This window comes from Odocoileus virginianus, unplaced genomic scaffold (genome assembly GCF_023699985.2).
Source record: "Odocoileus virginianus isolate 20LAN1187 ecotype Illinois unplaced genomic scaffold, Ovbor_1.2 Unplaced_Contig_26, whole genome shotgun sequence".
Lineage (NCBI taxonomy): Eukaryota > Metazoa > Chordata > Mammalia > Artiodactyla > Cervidae > Odocoileus > Odocoileus virginianus.
Genome location: NW_027224343.1, coordinates 872,508 through 899,074, shown reverse-complemented (window position 1 = coordinate 899,074; position 26,567 = coordinate 872,508). Strand labels below are relative to the sequence as shown.

At 48.7% G+C, this 26,567-nt stretch overlaps 1 protein-coding gene across 4 annotated transcripts in view; it reads left to right on the top strand.

Annotated features, from left to right (window-relative positions):
* The window catches only part of KDSR (3-ketodihydrosphingosine reductase), a 38,197-nt gene continuing 11,630 nt past the window's right edge, over nt 1-26,567 (top strand). Inside the window, exons 1-7 of one of the 4 annotated variants that reach the window (XM_070464489.1) lie at nt 2-161; nt 5,931-6,020; nt 8,116-8,172; nt 10,761-10,826; nt 11,019-11,114; nt 15,429-15,620; nt 23,943-24,026. In XM_070464489.1, the coding sequence (XP_070320590.1) occupies nt 54-161; nt 5,931-6,020; nt 8,116-8,172; nt 10,761-10,826; nt 11,019-11,114; nt 15,429-15,620; nt 23,943-24,026 (693 nt within the window). In that variant the 5' untranslated portion in view covers nt 2-53. Of the gene's footprint in view, nt 162-5,930; nt 6,021-8,115; nt 8,173-10,760; nt 10,827-11,018; nt 11,115-15,428; nt 15,621-23,942; nt 24,027-26,567 lie in introns of all 4 variants that reach the window. The other 3 variants (XM_070464486.1, XM_070464488.1, XM_070464487.1) reach the window with 3 other exon arrangements.

Here is a 26,567-nt window from a genome sequence, read left to right as displayed (position 1 = left end):
CGCGCGTGACCGCCGAGCCTGCGCCGAGCTGCGCCCGGGCCGCCGGTCGCGCGATGCTGCTGCTGGCCGCCGCGTCCCTCGTGGCCTTCGTGCTGCTGCTCTACATGGTGTCCCCGCTCATCAGCCCCAAGCCCCTCGCCCTGCCCGGGGCGCACGTGGTGGTGAGTGGCCCCCGAGGCCGCGGCGGCGCCGTCCCCGGAGCGCGGGCCCCAGGCCGGCCGCTCCCCGGCGGGCAGGCCCGCCGCCCCGCGCTGTCTCCTCCGCTGCCTCGGCTCCCCCGGGGCCGGCGCGGGCTCGGGGGACGCGCGTCCGCGCCCGGGGCGACTCCGGGGCCCCGGGGTTTCTGTGCTTCGGCTCACCGATGAGTCCGCCGAGGGGGAGGAGGGGCCGCGGGACACCGCCGGGACCCCGCGGTCGCTGGCGACCCGGGCGCGGCGCGCGGCCCTGGCCGGGGTCCGGGGCTCCGCCGGGGCAGCCCCCGGAAGGCGCCTTGCACGAGTGACAGCGGGCAGAGCGGTCCGGGAAGTGAGTCTCTCCGGCGGAGCGGCAGCCCTCGCGAGCGGCGTTGGGGCCATTCTGCCCCGTCTGCACGGCCTGTCCCTGCTGGACTCGGCCTGGGGTCGGCCGGTGCCGTCCCCGTGCAGAGTCAGACGGTTGAGCCAGGGGACCTGGCTTGTGCGTTTGTGATGAAGGGGACGTCGGTGGGTGGGTTTGTTTCTTATCAGAAACTCTGCGACGATCCCTCCTCTGCAGGTGGACCACCTCACTTAAACAGAAAGCCTGCTTTCTGCGCCCAGCATGCCACCATTTACTGTGGCTTTTGGGCCCTTTTCTTACTTGATTTTTTTTTACAAGCCCGAGGCACGTAGAGGCGGGAGGTTATGAATAAGAAAAGTTAGTTACTAAGCAGCTAGCGCAAATCCTCCTGGTGTGGGAGGTGACATATGGGTGTCCTGGCTAAGATCCGAGCATCGCTGGGATGAGATGGGATGGGATGGTCTTTGCTTTTAGCGTGTCTGACGTCCTGCCGAGAGTTTCTGAATGGGAACATATATTTTGTTTAATTTCTCTCGTCAAACTATTAGTGTACTTCTAGCTCCAGCCATTCCTGATGCAGAAGATAGATAAGGAGGTGAGTTGTTAGTTAGTTCATTAGCTAGGGAGAGAGGAGCAAAATTTTACAATCATGTTGCCTTCTGAAAGGGTCACATCTGCAAGAGAACTTCTGCCTCAAAAACTGAGGCTTTAAAACTTGGGTTTTTTAGCAGTGATGTTTGCAGAGCACACCTCGTAGTGTTTATAAGGGACTCTCAGTTAACAGCGACTCTGGTCCTACCAACCCCATCATGCTTCTGTAGACCCTGGATAAGATAATGAACACATCTGCTGGGGTAGATCCCACAGAATTTCTTACTTTCACTGTCTCATTTGGCTGTGCCACTATAAATGATGTGAGGACGACATGAATAATTCACATGATGTCACCATCTGTCTTCTTTTTTTAATGACATAAAAAGAGTAAAAGTGTAATTGTTTTTCTTGAGATTTGTTAGGACTAGACCCAGTCGTGTCAGGAAGGGGGCCAGTGTTCAGAATGTCTTGCTGATGGGGAAGCATGAGCAGGCTTCGGTCAGGACTAGTTACTCTTTTGTTTTTAAAACAATTCTGACTGACAAGTATTATCTCTCTAATTACACTGGTAAAGCTGTGCAGCAAGCCTTACACAGTGTGTGTGTGTGTGTACACACGTGTGTGCACACGCTTAGTCACTCAGTTGTGTCCGACTCTTGTGACCCCATGGACTGTATGTAGCCCACCAGGCTCCTCTGTCCATGGGATTTCCCAGGCAAGAATATTGGAGTGGGTTGCCATTTCCTTCTCCAGGGGATCTTCCCGACCCAGGATCGAACCCACATGTCCTGCATCGCAGGCAGATTCTTTACCATCTGAGCCACCAGGGAAACGCTCTTACACGGTATATACTTATTTAAATCAGCTGTTTTTTAAACAAAGCTGGTAAACTGATTTGGTGAAAACTAGAAAATCAAGCCTGCCCTTTTGGGGAGATGGATGGAGAAGCTATTCTGACAGCAAAGCGCCCTCTCTTGCCCTCGATAAGAGGTGTGTGGTAGAATTGAAGACATACTAACATTTAAAACAGTAGTGGCAAAGAACAGTCAGAATGAGTGATAAAGAAAGGCATTAAACTGTTATCTTTGGGGTCTTATGTCTCAAGTTACCAATGGTCAGGCAACTCAGTCCGTATTTACTGTTTTCTCAGCCATTAGGAAAATCTCTTATGTTTTCTTATACCACCCAAGGGTAACATAGCCTGGATTGGCTTAGGCATGTTCTTAGATACCTTCTATGAATTAGCTGGCTTGGACTGGAAGGTCAGTTTCCCATGAACCGTGACTCAGAAGTTGAAGTCTTATTCTTGTTTTTATGGATAAATCTTGTAAGATTACACCCTGTTCTTTGTTGTGCAGTAATTTGACACAGCTTGCTTACCTGTTTCAGTCTAGAAAAAGGACAGTAACAATCATAATATATACAGAGCACCTGAGAGCATATATATTTTCTCAATCACCTCATCACTTCAACTTCCATGTATTCCTTGAATAACAGAATTTTTACTTACAAGCTTTTTTGGCTTTTTTTTTTTTTCAGGGAAATGGCATCGTACACCACTTTGCAAATTAATGGTAGGCAAGTATTTATTTAGCAACTGTTGATGTGGAGTGCTGTGCTAGGAATGAGGATGGTAGCTCAGACTTGGTACTCGTCCTCAGTGAACTTAGAGTCTGACCCGGAAGCTCAGGCAGGCGCAGAAGGAGCTGCAGAAGGTGCAAAAGTGGCAGACAGGACAGAGGGACAGAGTCCGGGAAGGCTTCTTGGAGGAGGAGATGTTGGGACCGGCCTCTGCAGGGTCCATGGGATTTGGAAATGCAGGTGTGTGGGAGATGTTGGGTGAAGGGACCTGTAGGCAGCAGAAATAGCCAATGACATTCTTAATGATCTTGCTAATTGAAATGTCTGATCAAAAGTAATAAGCCAAAACCACCTATGAAATATATATATTTTTAATATTTATCTACATTGACTTAGTGGACATGAGTTTAAGCAAACTCAGGGAGATGGTGAAGGACACAACCACAACATTTATTTATATGGATAGCCTGGATCTTAATTGTGGCAACCCCATTCTTTCGTTGTGGCATGTGAACGCTTAGTTGCAGCATGCAGGGTCCAGTTCTCTGACCAGGGATAGAACCCAGGCCCCCTGCATTGGGAGCACAGAGTCTTAGCTACTGGACCACCAGGGAAGTCCCCCTATAAAATATTTCGATAGCAAAGAGCTCTTCAGAGGTGACTGTTAAGTGGGATAGCAGATGTATCTTAATAGTAACTGCTAGATAATTGGTTAATTATCCCAAAGAAATCCCTTCATTAGTGAGAAGCTGAGGTTCAGGAGAAACCTAGGAGTTCCATGGAGATAGGTACATTGTGTAGGGAGGAATCTTGATCTTTAAAGTCATGAGATGGAAAAAAAAAAAAAGTCATGAGATGGGATCAGAGATATTCTTTACAGCAAGATTTATATCTAACAATAAAATATTCAAAACAATCTAGATGTCTGACTATAGGGGAATGGTTAACTAAGTTTTGATATAGCTATCTAACGCAATATTGTGTGCCCTTTTAGTTTTTTGACTACATTTTTTTGGTTTGTTTTTTAGGTAGAATACAAAAGTGTGTAAGGGCTGATGCCTCTCTGACTCTTGTTTTCCTCCCTCACCTGCTCCCCTGGCCTGTGTTATATAATGTGCGTAGGAACAATGACTAGAAGGATAATGTTACATTTGTATCATTAAGTTAAATACATTTTGAGCCCTTTCTATATGCCAGGCATTATACGAAGGACTGGGAATATAGTGTGTGTGTTAGTTGCTCAATCGTGTCCAACCCTTTGCGACCCGGTGGACTGTAGCCCGCCAGGCTCCTCTGTCCATGGGATCCTCCAGGCGTGAACACTGGCGTGGGTTGCCATTTCCTTCTCCAGGGGATCTTCCTGACCCGGGGATCGACCCCAGGTCTCCTGCATTGTGGGCAGTCTTTACCATCTGAGCCACCCAGGAAGTCCAGGAATGTAGTGGGGTGCCCAAATAGAATTGGTATTTTTAGGGAGTCTATGGAGTGCTAATGGGAGAGATGATTGTAAATCAAATAGCCACACAGATAAATGCACGGCTGTTTGGTTATGGAGTGATGTAAAAGCCAGGGGAAAAAGGCTGCAGTGCTGAAAAGCGGGCTGAGGCGGGGCCGAGGGCAGCCTGTGAGGCTTTCCTGAGGCCGTGATCATTTGAGCTGAGATTTATTGGGTGAATAGATGCCAATTAGATGAAAAGGGGAGGAGAGCATTTCTGACAGGGAGAACAGACTGTGCAAAGGTCCCGTGGCTGGAGAAGGCATGACTGGGAGCCAGCCAGTATGGCTGAGCTGTGGACAGTGAAGATAAGAATAGTGCCAGAAGAAAAGCTGCACTGTTTAGTGTTTCCACGTGATCATGTATTACTTTATAATAAGCAGTTGTTTAAAAGATCATAAGATATATGCTGGTGATTATTCTTTTCATCTCCTGTAGAACTGGTCATTCATAGAAGACATATAGAAAAACAATGTTCATTTGGATTTGGACTCAAAGCCAAACTAATGTATTTATTTTTTAATTTATTGAAGTATAGTTGATTTACAATGTGTTAATTTCTGCTGTATAGCAAAGTGATTCAGTTATGTATTATATGTAATATATACGTATATGTTCTTTTTCATAATGGTTTACTGCAGGTTGAATGTAATTCCCTGTGCTGTACAGTAGGGCCTTCTTGTTTATTCATTTTGTATATAATAGTTTGCATCTGCTAAACCCAAACTCCGAGTCCATTCCTCCCCCACCCTGGAACCGCAAGCCTGTTCTGTTTGTTTGTGGGTCAGTTTCATAGATAGGTTCATTTGTGTCATATATCAGATTCTGCATATAGCAATATTATGTGATACTAGTATTTGTCTTTGTCTGTATCACTTATTTCACTTAGTATGATAATCTCTGGGCCCATCTGTGTTGCTGCAAACAGCATTCTTTCTTAAAGCCGAGTGCTATTCCATTCCATTCCATATGTGCACGCATCCATAGAGTGTATCCACACATCTTCTTTATCCATTCATGGACATTTAGGTTGTTTCATGTCTTGGCTATTGTGAATAGTGCTGCTGTGAACATAGGGGTGCATGTATCTTTTTGAATTATCAGACTAATATATTATTTATTAGCTAGATGTATGGGGCTCTTGCCCCCTCAGTGGACTCAGAAATATAGGTGTGCAGTGGATAGTTCAGTACTGGAAACAGTCAGAACCACACGCCCTGCTGACAGTTTGTTCTCAGACTCCATTCACTGGGTCTGGGATGACGATGCTACAGTAGTTGAAGATTTCGTTCCTGTAGGTTGGATCTTGGAGCTCATCATAGTTGTTTAACTTATTTGCGTTGGGTCTTAGTTGGGAGGCGCAGGCTCCGTCGTCCCGGGGCGTTTGGGATCTTAGTTCCCCTGCCTTGCAAGGCAGATTCTTTTTTTATTGTTATTATTTATTTATTTTTAATTGAAGGGTAATTGCTTTACAGTATTGTGTTGGCTTCTGCCAAACATCAGCATGAATCAGCTAGGGAACCCATGTCCCGCCCCCTCTCCGTTGTTCCAGAGCTGGGGTTTGAGTTCCCTGCGTCATACGGCAAACTCCCATTGGCTATCTATTTTACATATGACAGGTTCTTCACCCCGGACCGCCAGGGAAGCCCCCCGTCATATTTTTTTTTAGTTTCCCACAGAAGGGAAGTTTCAAGTGCTAAGATTTCTTTATTTCTGCTTTTAGGTTACAGGAGGCTCTAGTGGCATCGGAAAGTGCATTGCTATCGAGTGCTATAAACAAGGAGCCTTTATAACTCTGGTTGCACGGAATGAGGTAAGTCTTCCAGCTGTGTTCTTAGGTACTGAGTCAGCATGATGTGAGTCCCAGAGGCCGTGCGAGGCTCGCAGTGTTCATGCCTGTCTCTGCTTGGAGCTGTGATTCCTGTGCTGTGCTCAGTCGTGTCTGACTCTTTGCAACCCCGTGACTGTAGCCCGCCAGGCTCCTCTGTCCGTGGGATTCTCCAGGCAGGAACACTGGAGTGGGTTGCCATGCCCTCCTCCAGGGGATCTTCCCGACCCAGGGATCGAACCCAGGTCTCCCGCATTGCAGGCGGATTCTTTACCATCTGACTGGTTATTTCTTGTGTTCCAGGCAAAAACTTCCTGGTTGCAGTCAGGTTAGCTCCACAGGTATTTTATTCAGGGCCAGGAACTCTGAGGCAACACTGCAGAGACTGCAGGCCTGGGAGAGGCAGAGACTTAGGAGCACCCCCGGCTATGGGCAGCCAGGGAGGCCGCCCCTGCCCAGAGCCGCAGATAGCGGCGTTCTAGGGCCGATCTGAGTCCTGGAGGATTCCTGTCGGCGTTTCTCTGTAATTTGCTTCTGACGTCATCTCCATCTCTGGAGAGACCCAGACTGCAGGGGAAATCTCCCTCCTCCCCAGCAGTTCCACAAAACGCGTGCTTTTCCGTGTCGAGTCAGCACAAGATCTGTTTCCCTTTTCTGTTCAGTGTCTGTTTTCCGTGCCCGAGCCCAGGGCGCTGCGCTCCTTTCTCCCCGACAGTCCCACGTCCTGCTCCCCGGGGGGTGGGGAGGGGCAGGGACCACGGCGGGCCTTCTGGGCTTGGTGGGGAGCTTGGGTCATAGTGGGCACTCGATCGGGGCATCTCCGTTGGCTGCAGAAGTGAAGGGAGGGCGACGGACCGAGGGGCAAATGCAGCCCAGTGTCGTTGATGGAGTCTGATGCACCGGTGAACAGGGAGGGCGCGGGGTGCTGGCTGCCCGGGGCTGGGTGGGGGAGGCGCACAGCTGGGCAGTGAAAGTGCCCAGGGGGACGGCAGACCAAGGGGGGTGGCCCCGGGGGAGCCGTGCAGATGGTGACGCAGAATTAGGCTCGGGCAGCCATCGTCTCTAAAACATGAAGAAAGGCAGAATTAGCTCCCTTTTGTTTGTACCCGGACTCCTCTAACAGCACATCTGCTTTGGCATCGAAGCCGCCTTCCTGACTGAGGACCCGGCTGCGATGAAACGGCATCCTTGAGGTTTGTCCGGTGCGGAGGTTTGACAGGAGGCAGGGCAGCCTGGGCTTTCCGTGGCTCCTGGCGCTGCTGGGGGTGAACGAGCCTTCTGGCACCAAGAAGGCCTTTACTCTTTAGTGTGATTTCATACTCCGGCTCTGGCAGAGTCAGGTGGTGTTCCTCTGTATTAATAGAATAATATGGTTTTATTACGGGCACATTCTTGTTTAGAAAACCTGCATGTCTTTTGGAAGGACTCCCCTGTCCTTTTGTTCTTTTCTGCTGTCATGCTGTATTTAAATTCTAGCATTTATAGCAAATTGAGGCACTGTAAACTGATCTGCATCTTCTTGAAAGTGACTAAAACAAGCACAATTGAGATCTTGGGAGAATTACTCAATTACTGGATAGTTTTGCTTGTCCCCAAGAGTATTTTTGGAAGTAGCCAAGCATAGGTTTACCTCGTCCATCTCACAAGTGATTTTTATTTTATTTTATTTTTTGGTGGAGGAGGGACTCTTTAGATGTTCTTGTAGGAAATCATTATGTCATGAAATCACACATACTCTTCAGTTTGGGAAGATGTTTCATATCTCCGTAATGTCAAATGAAAACATTTATTAGAATTGATGGGAGACCCTTAGCAATTAATACTGATGATTGGGACTTTGAGTTTCATTGATTTTTTTTATTATCTTTCTCTGCAGTGGATTTAAACCCTCACGATCCCTTAGTCACAGCCTAACCTGCCTTACAGCGACGTGCTCCGCAGCTCTGCACACGCAGCTGCTGTCTGTGTGCTTTCTGGCATTTAATAAATCCTTGTACAAAAACTGCTTTTCCTCTCCTTTTAAACAAACAAATGGACAAATAGATCACCACCAGAACTAATTGTTCTCTGTTGCTTTCAGGACAAGCTGTTACAGGCAAAGAAAGAAATCGAAAAACACTCTATTAATGATAAACAGGTAAAGTCCCTGTGCTCATGATGCATTTTCTGTCTAATCAGCACGGATATGCAAAGAAAAGACCGTGACTTCATCTGTGAATAGTTCATCGAAAGCACGTCAACTGTTCCTAGTTATATTGTTTTTAAAATGGTGAAATTGTTTGAATTGTCTTGGATTTCAGGTTATTACCAAAGCAATGCATAGATTCTAACACACATACACAGACACAGGTGATCTAATAACAGAATGCTTTCCTAGAAAATGATTTCAGTTATTTATTCAAATTAACATAAGGGAAGGGAGGTATTAAAAATACTTTTTGATTATGCAATTTTTTGATGAATGCAATGGTATGTTTATGTATACAATATATTTATTTTAGAATAAAAAAACATAATGATAAATTAATAGCCACACGCTCATCACCCAACTTAAGAAATGTCATTTTCCGGGGCCCCTGAAATCTCCTGTTTGCCCACATCAGCCTAATCCTTCTGTCTCATTCCTAGAGGTAACCCCCAACTTGATTTTTATAGATTTTTTTTCTTTTGTTTTTTAGTTTTTTGGCTGTGCCACACAGCATGTAGAACTTTAGTTTCCTGACCAGGGATCCACCCGTTGCCCCTGCATTGAAAGTCTTAACCACTGGACCACCAGGGAGTTCCCTTCCGTTTTTCTTTAAATAATTTGACCATAAGTGCATGTAACCCTAAGAAGCGTATTGTTTACTTCTGCTGCTTTTTGAGCTTTATGGCATCATTCTTATTTCGATAGCTTTGTTGAGATAGAATTTCGCATACCGTTCAGCTCACTGATTTAAGGTGTACAGTTCAGTGGGTTGTAGCACACCCACAGAGTTGCAGCTGTCACCAGAATCAGTTGTAGAACACTTTCCTCCTCCCGCGAGGAAGTCCACGTCCTTTAGCAGTCAGCCCTTGTTGTCTTCCACCCCCTCCCGGCCCTAGGCAGTCTCTAACCTATTTTCTCTAAGTTTATACAACGTCATTCTTTGCGTATTCTTAGGCAACTTGATCTCTTCACCTGATCTTGTTGTTAAAATTCCTCTCAGTTGCTGCATGAAGTCATCGTCCATTTTTTCTGCTGCCGTCTGGAGTTTTCTTATATGTATAGAGTGTCCTCCATTCATCACCTCTACCGTGGGGGGATATTTGGGTTGTTTCCGTTGTTTTTCCAGTTTGCTTTCTTTCTTGCTTTTGCTAAAGTTTATCTCTGTGCACTTTGTACAAGGATGGAATACACCTGGAAATGGAGCCGTTGAGTTGAGTGTGTGCATCACCAAAACGGCTACACTCCTGCCAGCAGTGAGTCCTTGCCAGTGCTCGGTGTTAACAGACTTTCTAATTTTTGCTTTCCTGATGGGTTTTAAATGGTGTTTCACCGTCATTTTAATTGCCTCATTTTTTTCCCTCCAGAAATACATTAGAGAACTTGGTTGTTGTTGTTGTTAAGTCGCTAAGTCATGTCCGATTCTTTGTGACCCCATAGACTGTGGACTGCACGCCAGGCTTCCCTGTCCTTCACTATCTTCCGGAGTTTGCTCAAACTCATGTCCATTGAGTCGATGATGCTAAGATGCTAAGGTGGTGAAGCAAAGAGAACTTTGCATGTCAGTCAGATAAATCTGCCTCATTTCTTAAAACTTCTGTGGCGTAATCCTGGGTGCCCCAGAGTTTACTGAATCAGTTCCCTTTTATTGGCTGTTTGCATTTTCTTCCTTTGCATTCCATGCTGCAAGCGGACGGCCTCACCCACCTCTGTGTGTGGGGGTCTTTCTCTAGCACCGGGGCCTCGTCTATACCCCTCCTCTGAGCCCACGGACGTTGGAAAGCTGCCAGCTTGGCAGGTCTCCCCAGTTTTGCTGTTTTGTTTCCCTGTCCCTGTGAGCTCTGGTAGAGAAGGGGCATCATCTAGAGCGCGGATCTGGAGCGTCCTGGTGAAGGCCAGTCTCGCTGACGCCGTGTCTGCTCCTTCTCCCGCCTCGTTAGCCCCGCTCTTCACCCGGCAGAAGCCTCGGTCGTGTGGAAAGCCCTTGACTTGCATGTCCAGGAGGGGGAAGGTCCTCAGGGCTAGGGCGTGCAGGAGGGGCTGGGCGGTCTCCCTTCCCCAGCTGGCGTGTTTCTCTGCGTCACATAAGCAGGGCCCTGGCGACATGCTTTTCTTGGTAGTTTGTTAATAGTTTTTTTTTCCCCCCTGCCAAAAATTGCCCGTGTGTGCTGGCCGAGTTGCTTCAGTCGTGTCCCACTCTGTAGCCCCCCAGGCTCTTCTGTCCATGGGATGCTCCAGGCAAGAACACTGGAGCGGCTTGCCATGCCCTCCTCCAGGGGATCTTCCAGACCCAGGAATCAAACCCCTGTCTCCTGCATCTTCTGCATTGTCCGCGGAGTCTTTTACGGCTGAACCACTGGAAGAACTGCCCTCCCATCCCCAGTTTGCCTCTCCTAATTGCATTGTCCGCAGGTTTCAAACCCTGCAATGGGAACATCAAACTGGACTCCTTATCTCCTGGAAAAAATTGCCTTTAATTTTTAAAAACAGTTCTTTTAAAGCCCTGCATAGCTTTGATCACTTTTTTCTCTTTCTGACAGGTGGTGCTGTGTATATCAGTCGATGTATCTCAAGACTATAGCCAAGTAGAGAACGTCATAAAACAAGTAAGAGGTTGGGTCAGTTGGACTTAATCCACTCGCCTTTTGATTGGTCCTTGCCAGTTTGGTGTGGGGCTTGGAGTTGGCATATCTTCCCTATAGGTCTAATAGTTTTATAGATTTTATCTATTGGCATTGATTGGCTACTAACAAATTCTTTGTTTTTCTTCCTTAATGCCCAATTTGATAAACTTCCAGGCTCAGGAGAAGTTGGGCCCGGTGGACATGCTTGTAAACTGTGCAGGAATGTCACTTGCAGGAAAATTTGAAGATCTTGAAGTTAGTACTTTTGAAGTAAGTAAAAATTTGTTTTTTTTTTTACTGTGGTAGCCCCATACACTATGAGGGAGAACTAGTTTATGGCTGAAAGCTTTATGAATGAAATAGGTGAAATGCATTCCAGTTTAACAGAAGCTTCAGCAAGCTAGAGGAAGGCTGGACAGGGTTTTAGTCCCAGTGACCATCCAGCCTTAGAAGTTTACACAGGCCTCTGGACCTTGGCTTCCTCAGCTGTAGAATGGGAATGCAGCCTCCAGCCTGACACAGTGAATCGATAGGAATTGATTTACTGAGGCCATACTATCAGCAGAGCTCCTTATAAGCCAAGAGAGATGCTGGGATAGGAACTGATTTACTGAGGCTGTACTATCAGCAGAGCCCCTTGGAAGCCAGGAGAGATGCGGGTTTCTTGTCAAGTACCAGTGTTTTTAACAATGAAAACCCAAAAAAGTTGAAAAGCAGACTCTGGCATTCTCAAGCCAAGAGAAAAAGACAATGTGTCATATTTATGTTTGTGTTTTTTAAAAACGTCAGCCAAAGAAGTGTACAACAGACTTGAAATCCTTCTTAAATGCATAGCATGTTTTTCTTCATTTGATGTTGTGTCAGCTGTCTCTCTCTCTTCCTGATCTATAGAGCCTTCATGGTGGTGATGGGCTTTGAATGACCTTGGTGAAGTTAGGGCGCACTCCCTTTTATGGAAGAGGAGACTCCCCTAGTGGCAGTTCAGACGTCCTGCTCTGGCAGGCTGGGGGAAGCACTGTGAACTCTGTGATTTCAAGTCAAGCTGTGCAAGTCCAGTGGAGGCAGAAGCAGAGTGATGCCTTGGCTGGGACTCTGGTGTCGGAAGGCTTCTTTATCAGCTCGGCAGAAAAGATAGCTGTTGGGCCAGGACTTCCCTGGTGGTCCAGTGGTTGCCACTCTGCCTTCCGAGGCAGGAGCTGTGGGTTCCATCCCTGGTCTGCGAACCGACATTCTGCACGCCACTCGGCACAACCAAAGCGGGCGGGGGGGGGGGGGGGGGGAATCCAAAGAGAGATGTCTTGACCTATATGCCGTTATCTCTAGGTATTGACAGGGAGATTTTGAAGATTATCGCAATGGCTGTGTGAAGAATTAGTTGGAGCAAGTAGTTGTAGTCTAGGCATGAAGTGATGAGGGGAAAGACTTCAGAGGTGGCCGGTGAAAGAGAAGTGTGAGTGTATGTGCCTGTGTGTGGAAGATGGCATGAAGGGAGGTCAGCAGACTCCGTGGGCGACTGTGGATGGCAGAGAGGACAGGCGTGTAAGGGTCTGTGTGGAGGCAGCACAGAAGCTCACAGCTGTGTGGCCGGGCGTCGGGAAGCAGAGTCTGTCCGGGCGGAGCGGGAGGGTCCCTGCATCCGTGTCTAATGGAAGTCTGGAGGCAACTGAGTCAAGGATTTGTGGGGGTCATATCTGAGCAAGAGCAGAAGGAACTGAGCACGTAAGGCCAGGTGACTGCGGGCCTGCCCTGGCAGTCCTGGTCAAGACTCCATGCTTCCACTGCGGGGGTCATGGGTTTGAGCCGGCCAGGGGCTAAGATCCTGCCTGCCTTGTGGCGTGGTGTAAAAAAAAAGTTCAGGCAGCTGCAGGTGGGTGTCAGTGACAAGGAGAAAACACGAAACGGGTGAGATGAAGGAAGAAATATGGCACACACATAGAATATGACGTATGCTGCAATATTTAAGTAATGCGTGAATCTAGTCTTTTGAAAAAACACTTTATTCTCAACCTGTCTCCCATTACACTGTCTCTTTCCCTCTGTCTCTCTCACTTTGTTTGAAAAGCAGCCACAGTCCGTTCCTTTTGCACCCCCCGCCCTGCACCATCCCCACGCCAGCACCTCTGGGTGAGGGCTGTTCGTCACTCTGCCCAGCAGTGGTGTCGTCAGGGCTTCTCTCTCGTTGAGGCGCGTGGGCTCAGGCGCTCCACAGCATGTGGGATCTCAGTTCCCTGAGCAGGGATCAAACCCATGTCCCTACATTGCAAGGCGGATTCTTAACCATCGGACCCCCAGGGAAGCCCCAGTAGGAGTTATTTTTGATTGGGACTGCACTGACATTATAGATAACATGTGAGGGAAACTGACATCTTAACAATATTTGGTCTTCTAACCCATATAACATAATATATGTCTCCATTTATTTAAGTTTTTAAAAGAATTATCTCAATAGTATTTCATAATTTTCAGTATGTGGGGCTCACATACTATTTTTCAGTATTTTATGTTTTTCGATGTTAGTGTAAATGGTTTTTTAATTTCCATTTCTTGAGTTTTCATTGCTCACGTAGAAAACGGCAGTTGATTTTTGTGTTTTGATTGTGCAGTGCTGCTGAATTCAACTATTAATTCTAGTGTTCACTGGGCTTCCTGCATCCAAGATCATGTCATCTGCAAGTCTGACCTCTTCCATTGCTATCTAGATACGCTTATTCCGTGGGCTGTAACTTCCAGTGCAGTGTTGACTAGCAGTGGCCAAAGTAGAAGTTTTTGTCTTGTTCCTGACTTTAGGGAGAAAGCAGTTAGTCTTTTATTCTTAAGTATGATGTTAGCTGTAGTTTTGTTTGTTTATTTTTGGTAGATGCCCTTTATCAAGTTTAGCAGTTTATTGTAATTTGCTGAGAGTTTTTATATGAAATGGATATTTAATTTTGTCAGGTGCTTTTTCTGCATCCACTGGGATGATCATAGAGTTCTTTTTTAGTGTGTTAATATGGTGAATTACACTGATTAATTTCCAGATGTTTCCAGCCTTGTGTTCCTGGGATAAACCACCTTTGGTCAGGATGTGTTATCCTTTCTGTGTTCTTGAGGGATATTAGCTGTAGCGTTTTGTAATGTTACTTTTTGATTTTGTTTAAGAGTCAAGGTGGCCTCATAGCATCAGTAGAGGAATAGTCCCTACTTATCAGCTTTCTGGAAGAATTTGTGTAGAATTGATTTATTTTTCCTTAAATGATTGGTAGAATCCACCAGTGAAGCCTGAGATTTTCTTTGTGCGAAGGTTTTAACTTTAATTTCTTTGATAGATGTAGTGTGTGCCTGCTAAGTCGCTTCAGCCGCATCTGACTCTCTACGACCGCAGGGACTGGGGCCTGCCAGGCTCCTCTGTCCGTGGGATTCTGCAGGCAGGAGTACTGGAGTGGGTTCCCACGTCGCCCGGGGGTGGAAGGTGTCCCCTCCGTCTCCTGCGTTGCGGGCGGGTTCTTTACCTCTAGCGCCACCTGGAGGGCTTCCCGCATAGCTCAGCCCGACACGCAGGAGGCAGGGATTCCACTGGGAGCCTCTGTTATTTTTTGTTTTATATTGCACATGGTGATAGACCTATTTTTATAAGGCTTTTAATGTAGAAGGATTGTAATGCAGTATCATGGGACTTTCAGGTTGAAAATGTAAAAGTTTTCTAGAGTTCCCAGGATGAGGGCAAAGGAGACCCTTGTTACCTGTGCAGTCCTCCGCCATCATGAGAGCCCACATATACTGGGTAGTTATTGCGGGTGCGGCTGGGGGGGTGTTTACCTTCTGTTTCCCCTTCCAATCCTTGCGGCAGGCCTGTGCAGTCACACCCTGCGAGGAATTAAGTCGAGTATCTGACTTTGCCGTTGATCCTCAAATAGGCGTGAAAGGTGGAGCCCGGCCCTGCAGTCCGCACTCCTAACCCTGCCCTGGCCTCTGTGGTCTCTCACAGTTCCAAGTATTTCCAAGCTGGAAATATTTAGAAGCTCTTTGCTCAGACTGTCTCTCAAGAGGATTACCTGCACCGTGCGGTGTACTTTTTCTAAGGGGAAGACTGATTTGGCCAGGCTTCAGCAAAGACCTAAGTGCTGTTGTGAGGACGTGAGGTTAGAGTGAAACAGGAGACTGAAATAGGCACTCACAGGCGGACACAGGGGAGGGGGGTGACCTGGGGGTTGAGCCTGACGTGTGCCTGCACCGCCCTGTGTGAACAGGGAGCGGGAGGCTGTAGGCCAGGGAGTGAGCTCGGTGCTCAGTGATGACCCCGGGCGCGGGCTATGCGTTTGCACGGAGCTGATTCCCTCTCTTGTACAGCAGAAACCAGCGACACTGTGAAGCAACTGTACGGCAGCAAAAAGGGAGAGAAAAAAGAAGCGGGCCCCCAGCGGGGAGCCCTGTGCATCACGGTCACTTCCAGGACCCTTTAGTTCCTGTTTGTTCAGCAGCTCCACAGAGCACCCAGTGACCCCGGCTCTGGCTCAGGGTGGGAGCCCGAGGGGCGCGCCAGTGACCTGGGGCGGGTGCCTGTGGTGCGCGCCCTGCTCAGGCTCCAGGCCTCTTTGTTCCCTGCAGAGGCTGATGAGCGTCAACTACCTGGGCAGCGTGTACCCCAGCCGGGCGGTGATCGCCACCATGAAGGAACGCCGCGTGGGCAGGGTCGTCTTCGTGTCCTCCCAGGCCGGGCAGCTGGGCCTCTTTGGGTACACGGCGTACTCTTCGTCCAAGTTTGCCATCAGGGGACTGGCGGAGGCTTTGCAGATGGAGGTAAGAGTGTCTTCACTTTTAGGTGGCTCCTTTAAGCCCAGCGGGACATGTTCCCCTTTAGTTTGTAGCTTTCTTCCTCCTGTCATTGTGTGAAACTAGAGCTTCGTAGATATGTCTTCAGTGTAAGAGAACTGACTCCACCCGTGAATTTGCAGTTATCCTGTTTTTATTGCATAAAAGATGATGGGTGTCAACAGAAACAGGATGGCTGTGAGGTATTTGGCTTGCTTAATTTAATACATAGTTTGCTTCTGAACTGTGGTGTTGGAGAAGACTCTTGAGAATCTCTTGGACTGCACGAGGATCCAACCAGTCCATCCTAAAGGCAATCAGTCCTGAATATTCATTGGAAGGCCTGATGCTGAAGCTGAAACTCTAATACTTTGGCTGCCTGATGCAAAGAACTGACTCATTTGAAAAGACCCTGATGCTGGGAAAGATTGAAGGTGGGAGGAGAAGGGGACAACAGAGTATGAGATGGTTGGATGGCATCACCAACTCAATGGACATGAGTTTGAGTAAACTTCAGGAGTTGGTGATGGACAGGGAGGCCTGGCGTGCTGCAGTCCATGGAGTCACAAAGAGTCAGAAATGACTGAGCGACTGAACCTAACTTAACAGTACTAACATCTCATAGTATTACAGGCAGACGGCAGAGCTCTTGTGTTTCAGACATCTGCAATAAAGTGAGTATCACAGTAAATCGAGTTACATGAATGCTTTGGTTTCCCGGTGCGTATAAAGGCCGTGTTTACGCTATGCTATGCCGTTAAGTGTGCAATAACATTAAAAGAAGCAATGTACATTCCTTAATTAAAAAGTACTATATTGCTCAAAAATGTTAACCATCTTCTGAGCCTTCAGTGAGTCTTAGTAGGAACATCAAAGATCACTGATCTCAGAACACCATAACAAATACAGTCATGATGAAATGTTTGAAATATTGGGAGAATTACCAAAATGTGTCACAGAGTCATGAAGTGAGCAACTGCTGTTGGAAAACTGATGCCAATAGACTTGCTCAGTGCCAGGTTGCCACAGACATTCATTTGGTAAAAAGTACAGTATCTCTGCATGCGTGCTAAGTCACTTCAGTCATGTTCGACTCTGTGCGACTGCATAGACAGCAGCCCGGCAGGCCCCTCTGTCCATGGGATTCTGCAGGCAAGGACACTGGAGTGGGTTGCCGTGCTCTCCTCCAGGGGGTCTTCCCAACCCAGGGATCGAACCCTTGTCTCTAATGTCTCCTGAATTGGCAGGTAGGTTTTTTACCACTCTCACCACCTGGGAAGCTCGTATCTTCAGTATGTAAAAAATGCAGTGTCTATAAAGTGCAATAAAGTAAAACACAATAAAATAACTATGTCAGACTTCCCTGGTTTTCCAGTGGTTAAGACTCCAAGCTCCCACTGCAGGCAACTCAGGTTCAATCCCTGGTTGGGGAAGTTCCACATGGTGCACAGTGTGGCCAAAAAATAAAAATAAGAAAGATGCACCTTGATTTAAAAAATAATAATAATAAATAAATAAAAATCTTTAAAAACCCAATAAGCTGTGACTATTGACCTAATACTGTGTGAGTATGCATAAGGGTAACCAGATACTTTATTCTTTTTTTTTTTTTATCATTGTTCTTTAACACTCTTCAAAGATGTTTCTTTAATGAAAAGATCCATCCTTTATGCATGCATATTCAGGTGTTCAGTCCTGTCCGACTCTTTGCGACCCTGTGGATTGTAGCCTGCCAGGCTCCTCTGTCCATGGGGATTTCCCAGGCAAGAACACTGGGGTGGGTTGCCATTTCCTCCTCCAGGGAATCTTCCTGACCCAGGGATCAAACTCGCATCTCCTGCATTGCAGGCAGATTCTCTGCCACCAAGCCAGCTGGCCTGACTAATGAAATGAGCCTGTGTGACTAATAAAAGAGCTACTGTGGAGCTCTCAGTTTTTAGACAAATCATTTAACTTGATCTCATCATCCTTGTTGGTAAAGATGAGAATCAGACTTGGACAAAAATTTGCACTTGACTCTCCTGATACTTATGTTTTAATATCCTAAAGAAATATTGATGAACAGGAGTGCTTTTTATCTTCATAGTTAATAGAACGTGTCATGGAAGGAGGTGGTGGTTAGGATCCACATCGAATAAGCACCTGTCAGATGTATGCAGCCTCCCTCCTCATCTGTGAAGTAGACTTCGGTGCCTCTGTCACCCGGGGAGGCTCAGAGAGCATTGCATGGGTCTTTCCAAAACCATGTACTTTAAGGCGAAATTCTTTCTAATTCTGTATGTAGTTGGCCTTGAACATCACGGATTTGAACTGCACAGGTCCACTTGTAAGTGGCGTTCTTCCAATAAAGGTGATAGAGCTACCTGATCTGACGTTGGTTGAATCCTCAGATACTGCACCGTGGGTGTGGAGGGCCCCTCGGAAAGCTAAATGTGGATTTTTAAATGTGGTCATGCAGGGAGTCAGTACCTTTGCCCTCCACGTTGTTCAGGGGTCAACTGTATACTGAAATGTAACACTACCTCATGATGTTAAAAGCCCAGAAGAAAATTAATTGTGGCCATTTCTCTTACTGGAGAAGGAAATGGCAACCCACTCCAGTGTGCTTGCCTGGGAAATCCCATGGACGGAGGGGCCTGGCGGGCTGCAGTCCTCGGGGTCGCAAGGAGCTGAACACGACTCAGCAACTGAACAGTAGCAGCGACAATCCTCCTACAGGAGGGTGTGGTTTGAGGGTCTCATTTCGTGGTTTAGATTAGGAGTGGATACTTTTTTTTTCCCCCTCAAAGCACCAGAGTGAATGTTTTAGCCTTTGAGGCTAGATGGTACCTGTCAGAACTACTCAGATCTCTTATGATAGCAGGAAAGCAGCCTTGTGGGAGGTTTAAATAAATAGGTATGGATGTGTGCCAATATATCTTTATTCATAGAAACAGGTGAAGGGCCAGATTTGGTCCTCAGGCCATAGCTGGCCGACCTCTGATTCAGAAAGCCCCCAGAGAGCCCTGAGTGCTGCTGAACGGAGTGGCGCGCTGCCCCGGGACTGGATGAGCCCCGCGACAGACTGGGCTGTCTTGTCTGGTCAGCGAGAGTCCCCGCCGGCCTCTTCGGGACCAGCACGCTGTGCTCGTCTCATCCCACAGGAGTCAGCCACAAATTTCTTTTTCATCAATGTGCTTGATATGCTTAGTCGATAACAGGTCGCTGTAACGTATGCTTAGCCAGTGGGGCAGGTATGGCTGTGAAATTTCCAACAAGAACACCAGTAATTTCTTTTGTAGCTTTCACTCTGATACATCCCTTTATGAATAACCATCTTCTTTTATAACAGTTTCGTGAAATACATAAGGCAGGTGTCTTGTGCAGCCTTCTAGATAATAAAACTGAGTTTTCCAAAATTCCGTAGGGTTGCTGAAAGGTAAATCGTGACTTTATAACAGAAATAGTAACAAAGTCTGTGCCTTTTGGTTCTGCCTTTCACCTGCCTGTCTGCTCTATAATGTGTCTGTAATTCAGGTCAGGGTTGCCTCAGTCCTTCCCTTTGGTCTCAGAAACGCAGCAGGAGAAGGCACGTTTTGGGATTGAAAGGCCTGTGCGCAAAGGACTTCTGTCCCCAAGTCTGCCTCACAGAAGGACTCCAAGAGACACTCAGGGCACATGTCTGATCTGCGTGGCCTGGCGCCCTCTTGGGCAGAAGGAAGATGCCAATAAAGAAGAGGGAGGAGACCGGAGCTGCCATTCTGGATGAGGCCCCGAAGCCTCTTAGTGACACGTGTGATTCACAGGCTGCAAGTGGCCGGTCTGGACTTGCCAGTCGGCCTAACTTTGCTCCATATTTGGAGTCTATTAAAATGTCCTCACATAAGCAAAAACTAAAATCAACATGTACCATGGAAAATAGAGTTGAGGGGAAGTAAGTTCAGTCATCAAAATCTAGCATGTTCGTAGCAGAACTTCCACCAATACAGTTGTTTCTTCACAAACTTACACTGCTGTGTCCTTGTTGGTCTGCTCAGCCAAGGTGGTTTTGTGTTTTTGTGAATGAAACGTTCTGTACGTCAGACTCTAAGTGCCTGTGATTATTGTCTCTGGTTTAATGAGCTCTTAAATCTTTCTCCACCACACTCTTGCTCCTAAACTAAAGTTGGATCTAGAAATGCTTTATGTGCAATGACTAAATTTGGAAGAATGCTTTGTTGGCATTTTTTGGCTTTCTTTTTTAAACTCAGTCTTTTAGGTATAAAGACATCACTTAGAGATTTTAGAAGTTGTTCTTTTAGGAAAGCAGACGTTTGAGTTGGGAGTGTAGCCGCAGATACAGCAGCAGAGACCAAATAAAGGAAATCTGGGCGCCCCACTTTCTACGCCCCTGCTCCCGAGCACCCCACCCCTCCCTCATCTCTCCTTGCGCAGAAGGAAGCTGAAGCTTGAGCTCTGGAGCTTCGCCGTCAGCAGCCCTAATGCTTTCTCCCGCTCCTAGGTCTCGTCTCTGCTCTTCTTTTTTAATGGTTGCTACTTTGTTCGGCTGTGTCGGGTCTTCGCTGCGGCAGGAGGCTCTCTGGTTGCGACCTGCAGGGTCAGTGGTTGCAGCTCCGCTTCGCTGCCCCGCAGCAGGAGGGATCGCGGCCCCCGAGCAGGGATGGATCCGAGAGCCCTGCGTTGGGAGGCAGGTTCTTCACCCCGGGACCCCCAGGAAGTTCCTCCCTGCTCTCTGCCCTTGTCTTTGCTTTGATGGGATGGGGAACAGCATGCCTTTAGGTGAGATTGTTTGGGTAATAAATTAGGTCTTGAGTAAGTGGGCATCTTTGAGAGTCCAGGTGGAAGGGAGGAAGTGATGGTAGGGTGAGACCAGGCAGAGCTGGGGTGGAGGAGAGAGAGGAGTCGGTCAGCAGGGCCAGGGAGACGCAGTCAGTGGCTAAACAGAATCAGTGCAGTCCTGGCTTAAATTCTTCGCAGAAGTGGTCTTGAGGGGTCAGCACTGTCTTAGCAAGAACCAGTGAGGCCACAGTACCATCATTTCCTTTTCTGCGGGGGTCTGGGGTGGCACGTGTCCCCTGCATGTGAACCCTCAGGCTGTGAGCTTTCAGAGAGGCGCACATGCCTTGGCGCGTCTGGTCTGCACGCTGTGAGTGAGGCCGTCCCTGGCCCTCCATCCCCTGCTGGCGATCCTTCAGCTTGCCGTCTCCCACCCCTCCTCCCCGCTCCATCAGAGACGCTCCTCGCTGTTCACGCAGTGCCAGCCCCTGTGTGCCAGGTGTTGCGCTGTACTTCAGTACTTTCCAAGGTGCTGTGCTGTGAGATTAAAGTGTTTTATTTTTTTATGTATCATTTTTGAAAAGTATTATATACCTGTCACAGTACAGCGCTACGTAGCCGATTGTGTTGCTTGGGTACCTGGGCTAACATCATTGGACTTAGGAACAAATTGCACTTAAGCGAACTCGCTTAGCGTGGAGCTCATCCGTACGTAGGAGACTTACTGTAGTTAATTAAGTCAAGGTGTGGTGTTACTTTGGGGGGCTTCCCTGGGCTCACATGGTAAAGAATCCGCCTGCAGTGCAGGAGATCACCTCCAGCACAGGAGACCGGGGTTCGATCCCTGGGTCTGGAAGATCCCCTGGAGGAGAAAGTGGCTACCATCTCCAGTGTTCTTGCCTGGAGAATCCCATGGACAGAGGAGCCTGGTGGGCTTCAGTCCATGGGGTTGTAAGAATCAGACACAACTTAGCAATTAAACCACAACCAGAGTTAAGTTTATTTAGATTTTCACAGATTATTTGACCAGGAGTTTCCGGAGCCTGTAAGCTCCATGAGGGCGCAGAAATAACGCAGCAGTGTCTGTTGGGCTGCTGCTGTGTTCGGTTGCTCGGTCGTGTCCAGCTCTTGTGACCCCGTGGTCGCGACGGGCCAGGGTCTCTTGTCCTCCACGGTCTCCTGGAGTTTGCTCACTGACTCACGTCCGTTGAGTCAATGATGCTATCTAACTGTCTGACGTTCACTTGTTGGATAAATAAATACCGTGGGGACTTCCCTGGTGGTCCCGTGGCTGAGTTTCGGAGCTCCCAACATAGGGGAAAGTGTGTGTCTCTCAGTCGGGTCCAACTCTTTGCAAGCCTGTGGACGGTAGCCCGCCAGGCTCCTCTGCTCATGGGATTTTCCAGGCCAGAACACTAGAGTGAGTCGCCATTCCCTTCTTCAGGGGATCTTCCCGACCCAGTGATCAAACCCAGGTCTCCTGCATTGCAGGCGGATTCTTAACTGTCTGAGCCCCCATGGAAACCCCGAGATTTGGCACAGCCAGATAAACAAACAGACATTAAAATACATAAATGCAGTGGTTAAGTTCATAGCCACTGGAGGTACCCACCCATAGGCTGAGAGGGTCATTTGGCTCTAGGGTTACACCGAGGATACCAGTACTCAGAAAGGGGTTGGACTGGTTTCTCCCAACCACCCCCCCCGCCCCCCCCCCCCACCCCCCAGAAAAGGCCGTTCTGAAAAGCGGTAAGCTTTTCTGGCAGCCCAGCCATAACCTTGAATTGGAGAAACACCGCTCTGACATCCTGCCACGCAGCTTACAGCCACCATCCTGGCCCATCGTGGGGTGCAGGAGGACTACCCTGCAGCGGCCGCGTCCGAGCCTCCAGCTTCAGGCTGCGGGCAGGCTGTCTGATTCCCGCATACTGACTTTTTTTTTGATGGCAGTCATGTTCTTCTCCAGTCTGTGCACAGCAGAGGGCAAGGCCGTGGGAGACACTTTCTAAAATCGCTATCATAAAAACGAGTGGAAGAGAAATTGCTTGCTCATCAGCCTCCCTGCCTGGCCCGAGTCCAGAGCTGTTATGAACTGGGCCTTGAGGCTGCCCGCCCCGCGACGCTGAGCAAGTGCGCCTCATGCCTGGGTGTCCGGAGCCCCGCCACTGGGGACCTTGTCCCCTGCTGGTGCCCCTCCCAGGCTGAGCGGCTCGGCTCCCCGCCCCTGCAGGTCCTTCCTCGGGCTCCAGGGCCGTGCTTCACGGAGGGAGGCAGGGGGAGAGAGGCCAGGTGTCAGACAGGGCCCCAGAGTGCTCCGAGGTGTCGTGTGACTCACCTGTCAGCCCCCGCGAGATGCGCGGGGGCCCCCCCAGGGCCAGCTGTCCGAGTCCCCTCGGCGTTCCCATGGGACTCGGCAGTGAGCCGGCGGCAAGCAGAGTTGGAGCCGAGGTTCTGCAGGTTTGAATCACCCCCTTGGCGGCACTGAGCCACGGGTGTGCAGCAGGGGTCTGTGGGGGCCGCATCCCAGCCGGGGGGCAGCGCGACCTTGGGCGTCGGCGATGTGTTTGGAGTGGAGAGGTTCGGGGGGGACACCCAGCAGAGAGGGAACCAAGCCTGCGATCCTGGTGCAGTTCGGGCAGGGGTGCTGGAAGGGGAGCTGGGAAGGAGTTTCCATGTTTAGATGCGGGTGAGGTTGTCCTGGTCTGACCTGGGGGGACCCCCGTGGAGCACCCTGTTGGCTGAAGAAGTGAGCCCTGAGCCCTCCCTGGTGCTGGGAACTCCTGGACCTGCAGACTCTCCACCTGGGTCTGGGGCAGAGGGCAGGGGTTTGAATGGTCTCAACCTGTATCGTAGGTGAAACTAGCAGAGTGGTAGTTTGGGAAGCACTGTGGAGAGCAGCTTTGCAGCCGGATGGCCAAGGGACAGACTTGCCCGTGGCCGTGGCCGCCGTGCTGAGGGGTCGGGTTGGGGGTCGGGGGACGAGTGGGCTTCCTTTAAGCACTATCTGCTGTCCTCAGGCAGCTTCCAGGCCCTGGTCAGTGGGGGCAAAAGAACCCTAGAAGGAGGCGAATGAACCTCTGTAGTTCAGGGCCCACTGTTTTCTGGAATAGAGGCTCAGGTGAGCTCTTTAACTTTATTTCTGAATGATCTTCAGGGCCAAGAGTTTCCTGATTCAGCCAGTGGTAGGGACTTCTCTGGTGTCTCAGCGGGTAAAGAACCCTCCTACAATGCAGGAGACGAAAGAGACACAGGTTTGACCCCTGAGTGGGTAAGATTCCCTGGGGGAGGAAATGGCAAGCACTCCAATCTTCTTGCCTGGAGAATCCCATGGACAGAGGAGCCTGGCGGGCTACAGCCCGTGGGGTCACAAGGAGTCAGACACAAATGCGCACGCACACACCGCTCCTCTTACAGAATCACCGTTGGTTTCACCGCCTCTGGAGAAGATCAGGGCTCCGTGTAGACGGTCTGCCTGGTAGCCAGTGTGGGTTGATGAGGGAGGATGCAAAATTGTATCGTTTTACTAAAGGGCCCAATGTTGTCTCTGAACTGCAGGTGAAGCCTTACAATGTGTATGTCACAGTTGCCTACCCACCAGACACAGACACCCCCGGGTTTGCAAAAGAAAACCAGACCAAGGTCAGTATGGTTCCTGGCCCCATTTCTAGGCTCGAACGTTGGAAACCCCTTTTCCCTGTTTTCTGTCTTTCCACCCTTCAGCTTTCAGGCATTTTCGTCAGAAGATTGAGCTGCTTTCAACTTACGTGCTTGCAAGAGGCCTCAGAACTTTCTGGAACTTTCATCTGAAATCTTGGAGGCTGTAGCCCTGTTTTCTTTGGGGTTTTTTTGGCAGTGCCACACAGCTTGTGGGAATCTTAGTTCCCAAACTAGGGATTGAACCCAGGCCCCTGCAGTGGAAGTGTTGAGTCCTAACCACTGGACCAGGAGGAAAGTCCTGGTGTGACCCTGTTTTCAGAGGCCATTTTTGCTAAGAATCTTCAGGCTTGATTTAACGAATAAGGTGTTTTCTTTCTGATGGAGAATACAGCTTGTATTTTTAACTAACAAGTAATAGACCTTGGCTTCCCAGATGACGCTTGTGGTAAGAACTGGCCTACCAATGCAGGAGACTTAAAGAGACGTGGGTTCAGTCCCTGAGTGGGGAAGAATTCCATGGACAGAGGAGCCTGGTGGGCTCCGACATGACTTAGTGACTTAGCGTGACACATAATACTCTTTAATGATAATATTTTCTCCTCTGGACTTAATTTCATTTAAGGACTCCAGTGGTTGCTGATCCATTGTCTCTACCTGGAGGTCTAATGGGTGCCTCATACGTAACATTTCAAAAACAGCACTTTCAGTTCCCTCTCACTCCCCCTTGCTATTTACCATCTCGTTTCTGGTGCCCAGCATTCTCTCAGCGGCTCAGGCTGGAAACCCTGCAGCCAGCCGTGATGCCTCCACACTGGGCTCTGCTCTCAGGACCTAGCCCCAGTCGGACTTCTTTAAACTGCACATGTCACTACTATCCCAGCAGTGTGAGTCACCGATATTTTCTCCCAAACTGCTCTAATGGCCTTCAACTTGGTCTGCCTGCTCCTAGTTCTTACCCCCTAGAGTCTTTTTCATAGTATAGCTAGTGATCCTTTTAAAGGACAAGTCAGCTCTTGTCACTCCCCTGTTCATACCCCTCTTGTGAGTAAAAAGCCAAAAAACAAAACTTAACAAAAACAAAACCACAAAAGACCAAAAACCCTTGTGCAGCATGGTCTGATAGAATGTTCTAGAATGGTGGGAATGATCCATGTCTGTAGCTCTGTAATGCAGTCACATTGTGGCTGTTAAACGCTTGCCGTGCCACTAGTGGGACCGAGACGCGGAATGTCTAATTTTATTTCATTTGAAGCTAGAATTAAATTCCACATGGTGGTGGTAATAGCATTCTGCAGCGTGCGGCTCCCCAGGCTCCCAGCTTGCTGGGAGTAGAAGCCAGGGGCCTCGAGCCGTTTAGGTCCCCATCTAGACCCCGGCCACTCGTTTTCTCGGCCTCAGCCGCCCGGAGCTGCGTCCGCCCCCTGAGCCTGCTGGCCAATCCTGCGCGTGGGCTGCGCTCTCGCCCTCTCTCTGGGTGTTCGAGTGGACCTTCCCCCTGTGTTTCTTTTCGCCTCTGTGCAGCCGTCACCCTGGAAAGGACGCCCCTGACTTCCTGCGTCTCAGCGTCCCCTCACGGGATGCTCACCATCCTCCGCCGGCTCTTATCCTCCACGGCGTTTTCTCGCCTCTGGACTTCAATACAATGCCTGTCAGTCATCCCGAGCCCAAAGCAGGCTCTGTGCTTTGTTCACGGGACCCTGCCTTGACACAGAATAGGCACTCTGAGCAAAGTGGGGAAGAAGGAATCAGTCAGAACTCCCCCCTTTGAACTTGGTGTTGATTGGTTTTCTTCTCTTTTGTAGTGATTCTCACTAAGTGTGAATCTGCACCACATAAAAACCAGCCCTGAAGCTCCATGGGCTGTAATTTTCAGAAAGATGTCTATGGTTTAGAAGCTTTTCCCCCTATTCATTTCTTTTTGACTCTGCTTCTTAAAATGACTACTATTTCAAAGAAATAAATTTAACCTGAATGCCCTGTTTTAGAATAAGGGAAATCTGCTAAGCAGATTTGCAGCATTTGATAAGTGGTCTTTTAGGTAGAAGCCAGAGCTGACAACAGGTGGTGATTTCTCTGGGAAGATCTGCCTCCGATGTTAAACGGTTTTTGTTTTTCCTGCGCTAGAACATGGGGCGGACTTCTGTGGGTAGATGCCGTTCAGCCTTGCTCCGTGAGTCCTGTAGGGGCGCACCGTGCTTGGACGCCTGCCGGCGGGTCTGGCCGCAGCTGGTCCCGCCCCGGGGACCTGGGGGAGTGGTGGCACCTCCAAGAGCACTTTTCTCTTAATTCAGGTTCATCAAGAAACACTTGACTTCTATGAGCTCTACGCTTTTCTATCTTAAGGAAATAAGTTCTGGTTTTTATTTTATTTTTTCAAGCCCACATGGTAAATAAAATTTATCATTTCATACCATTTAAGGCTTAAGTTTTGAAACTTCTAACTGAAACTCCCTTCTAAAGAATTTTTGAGCACATGGGTTGCATGTTGCTCCAAAGATTTACAAATAAAAAGACAAGGCAGGG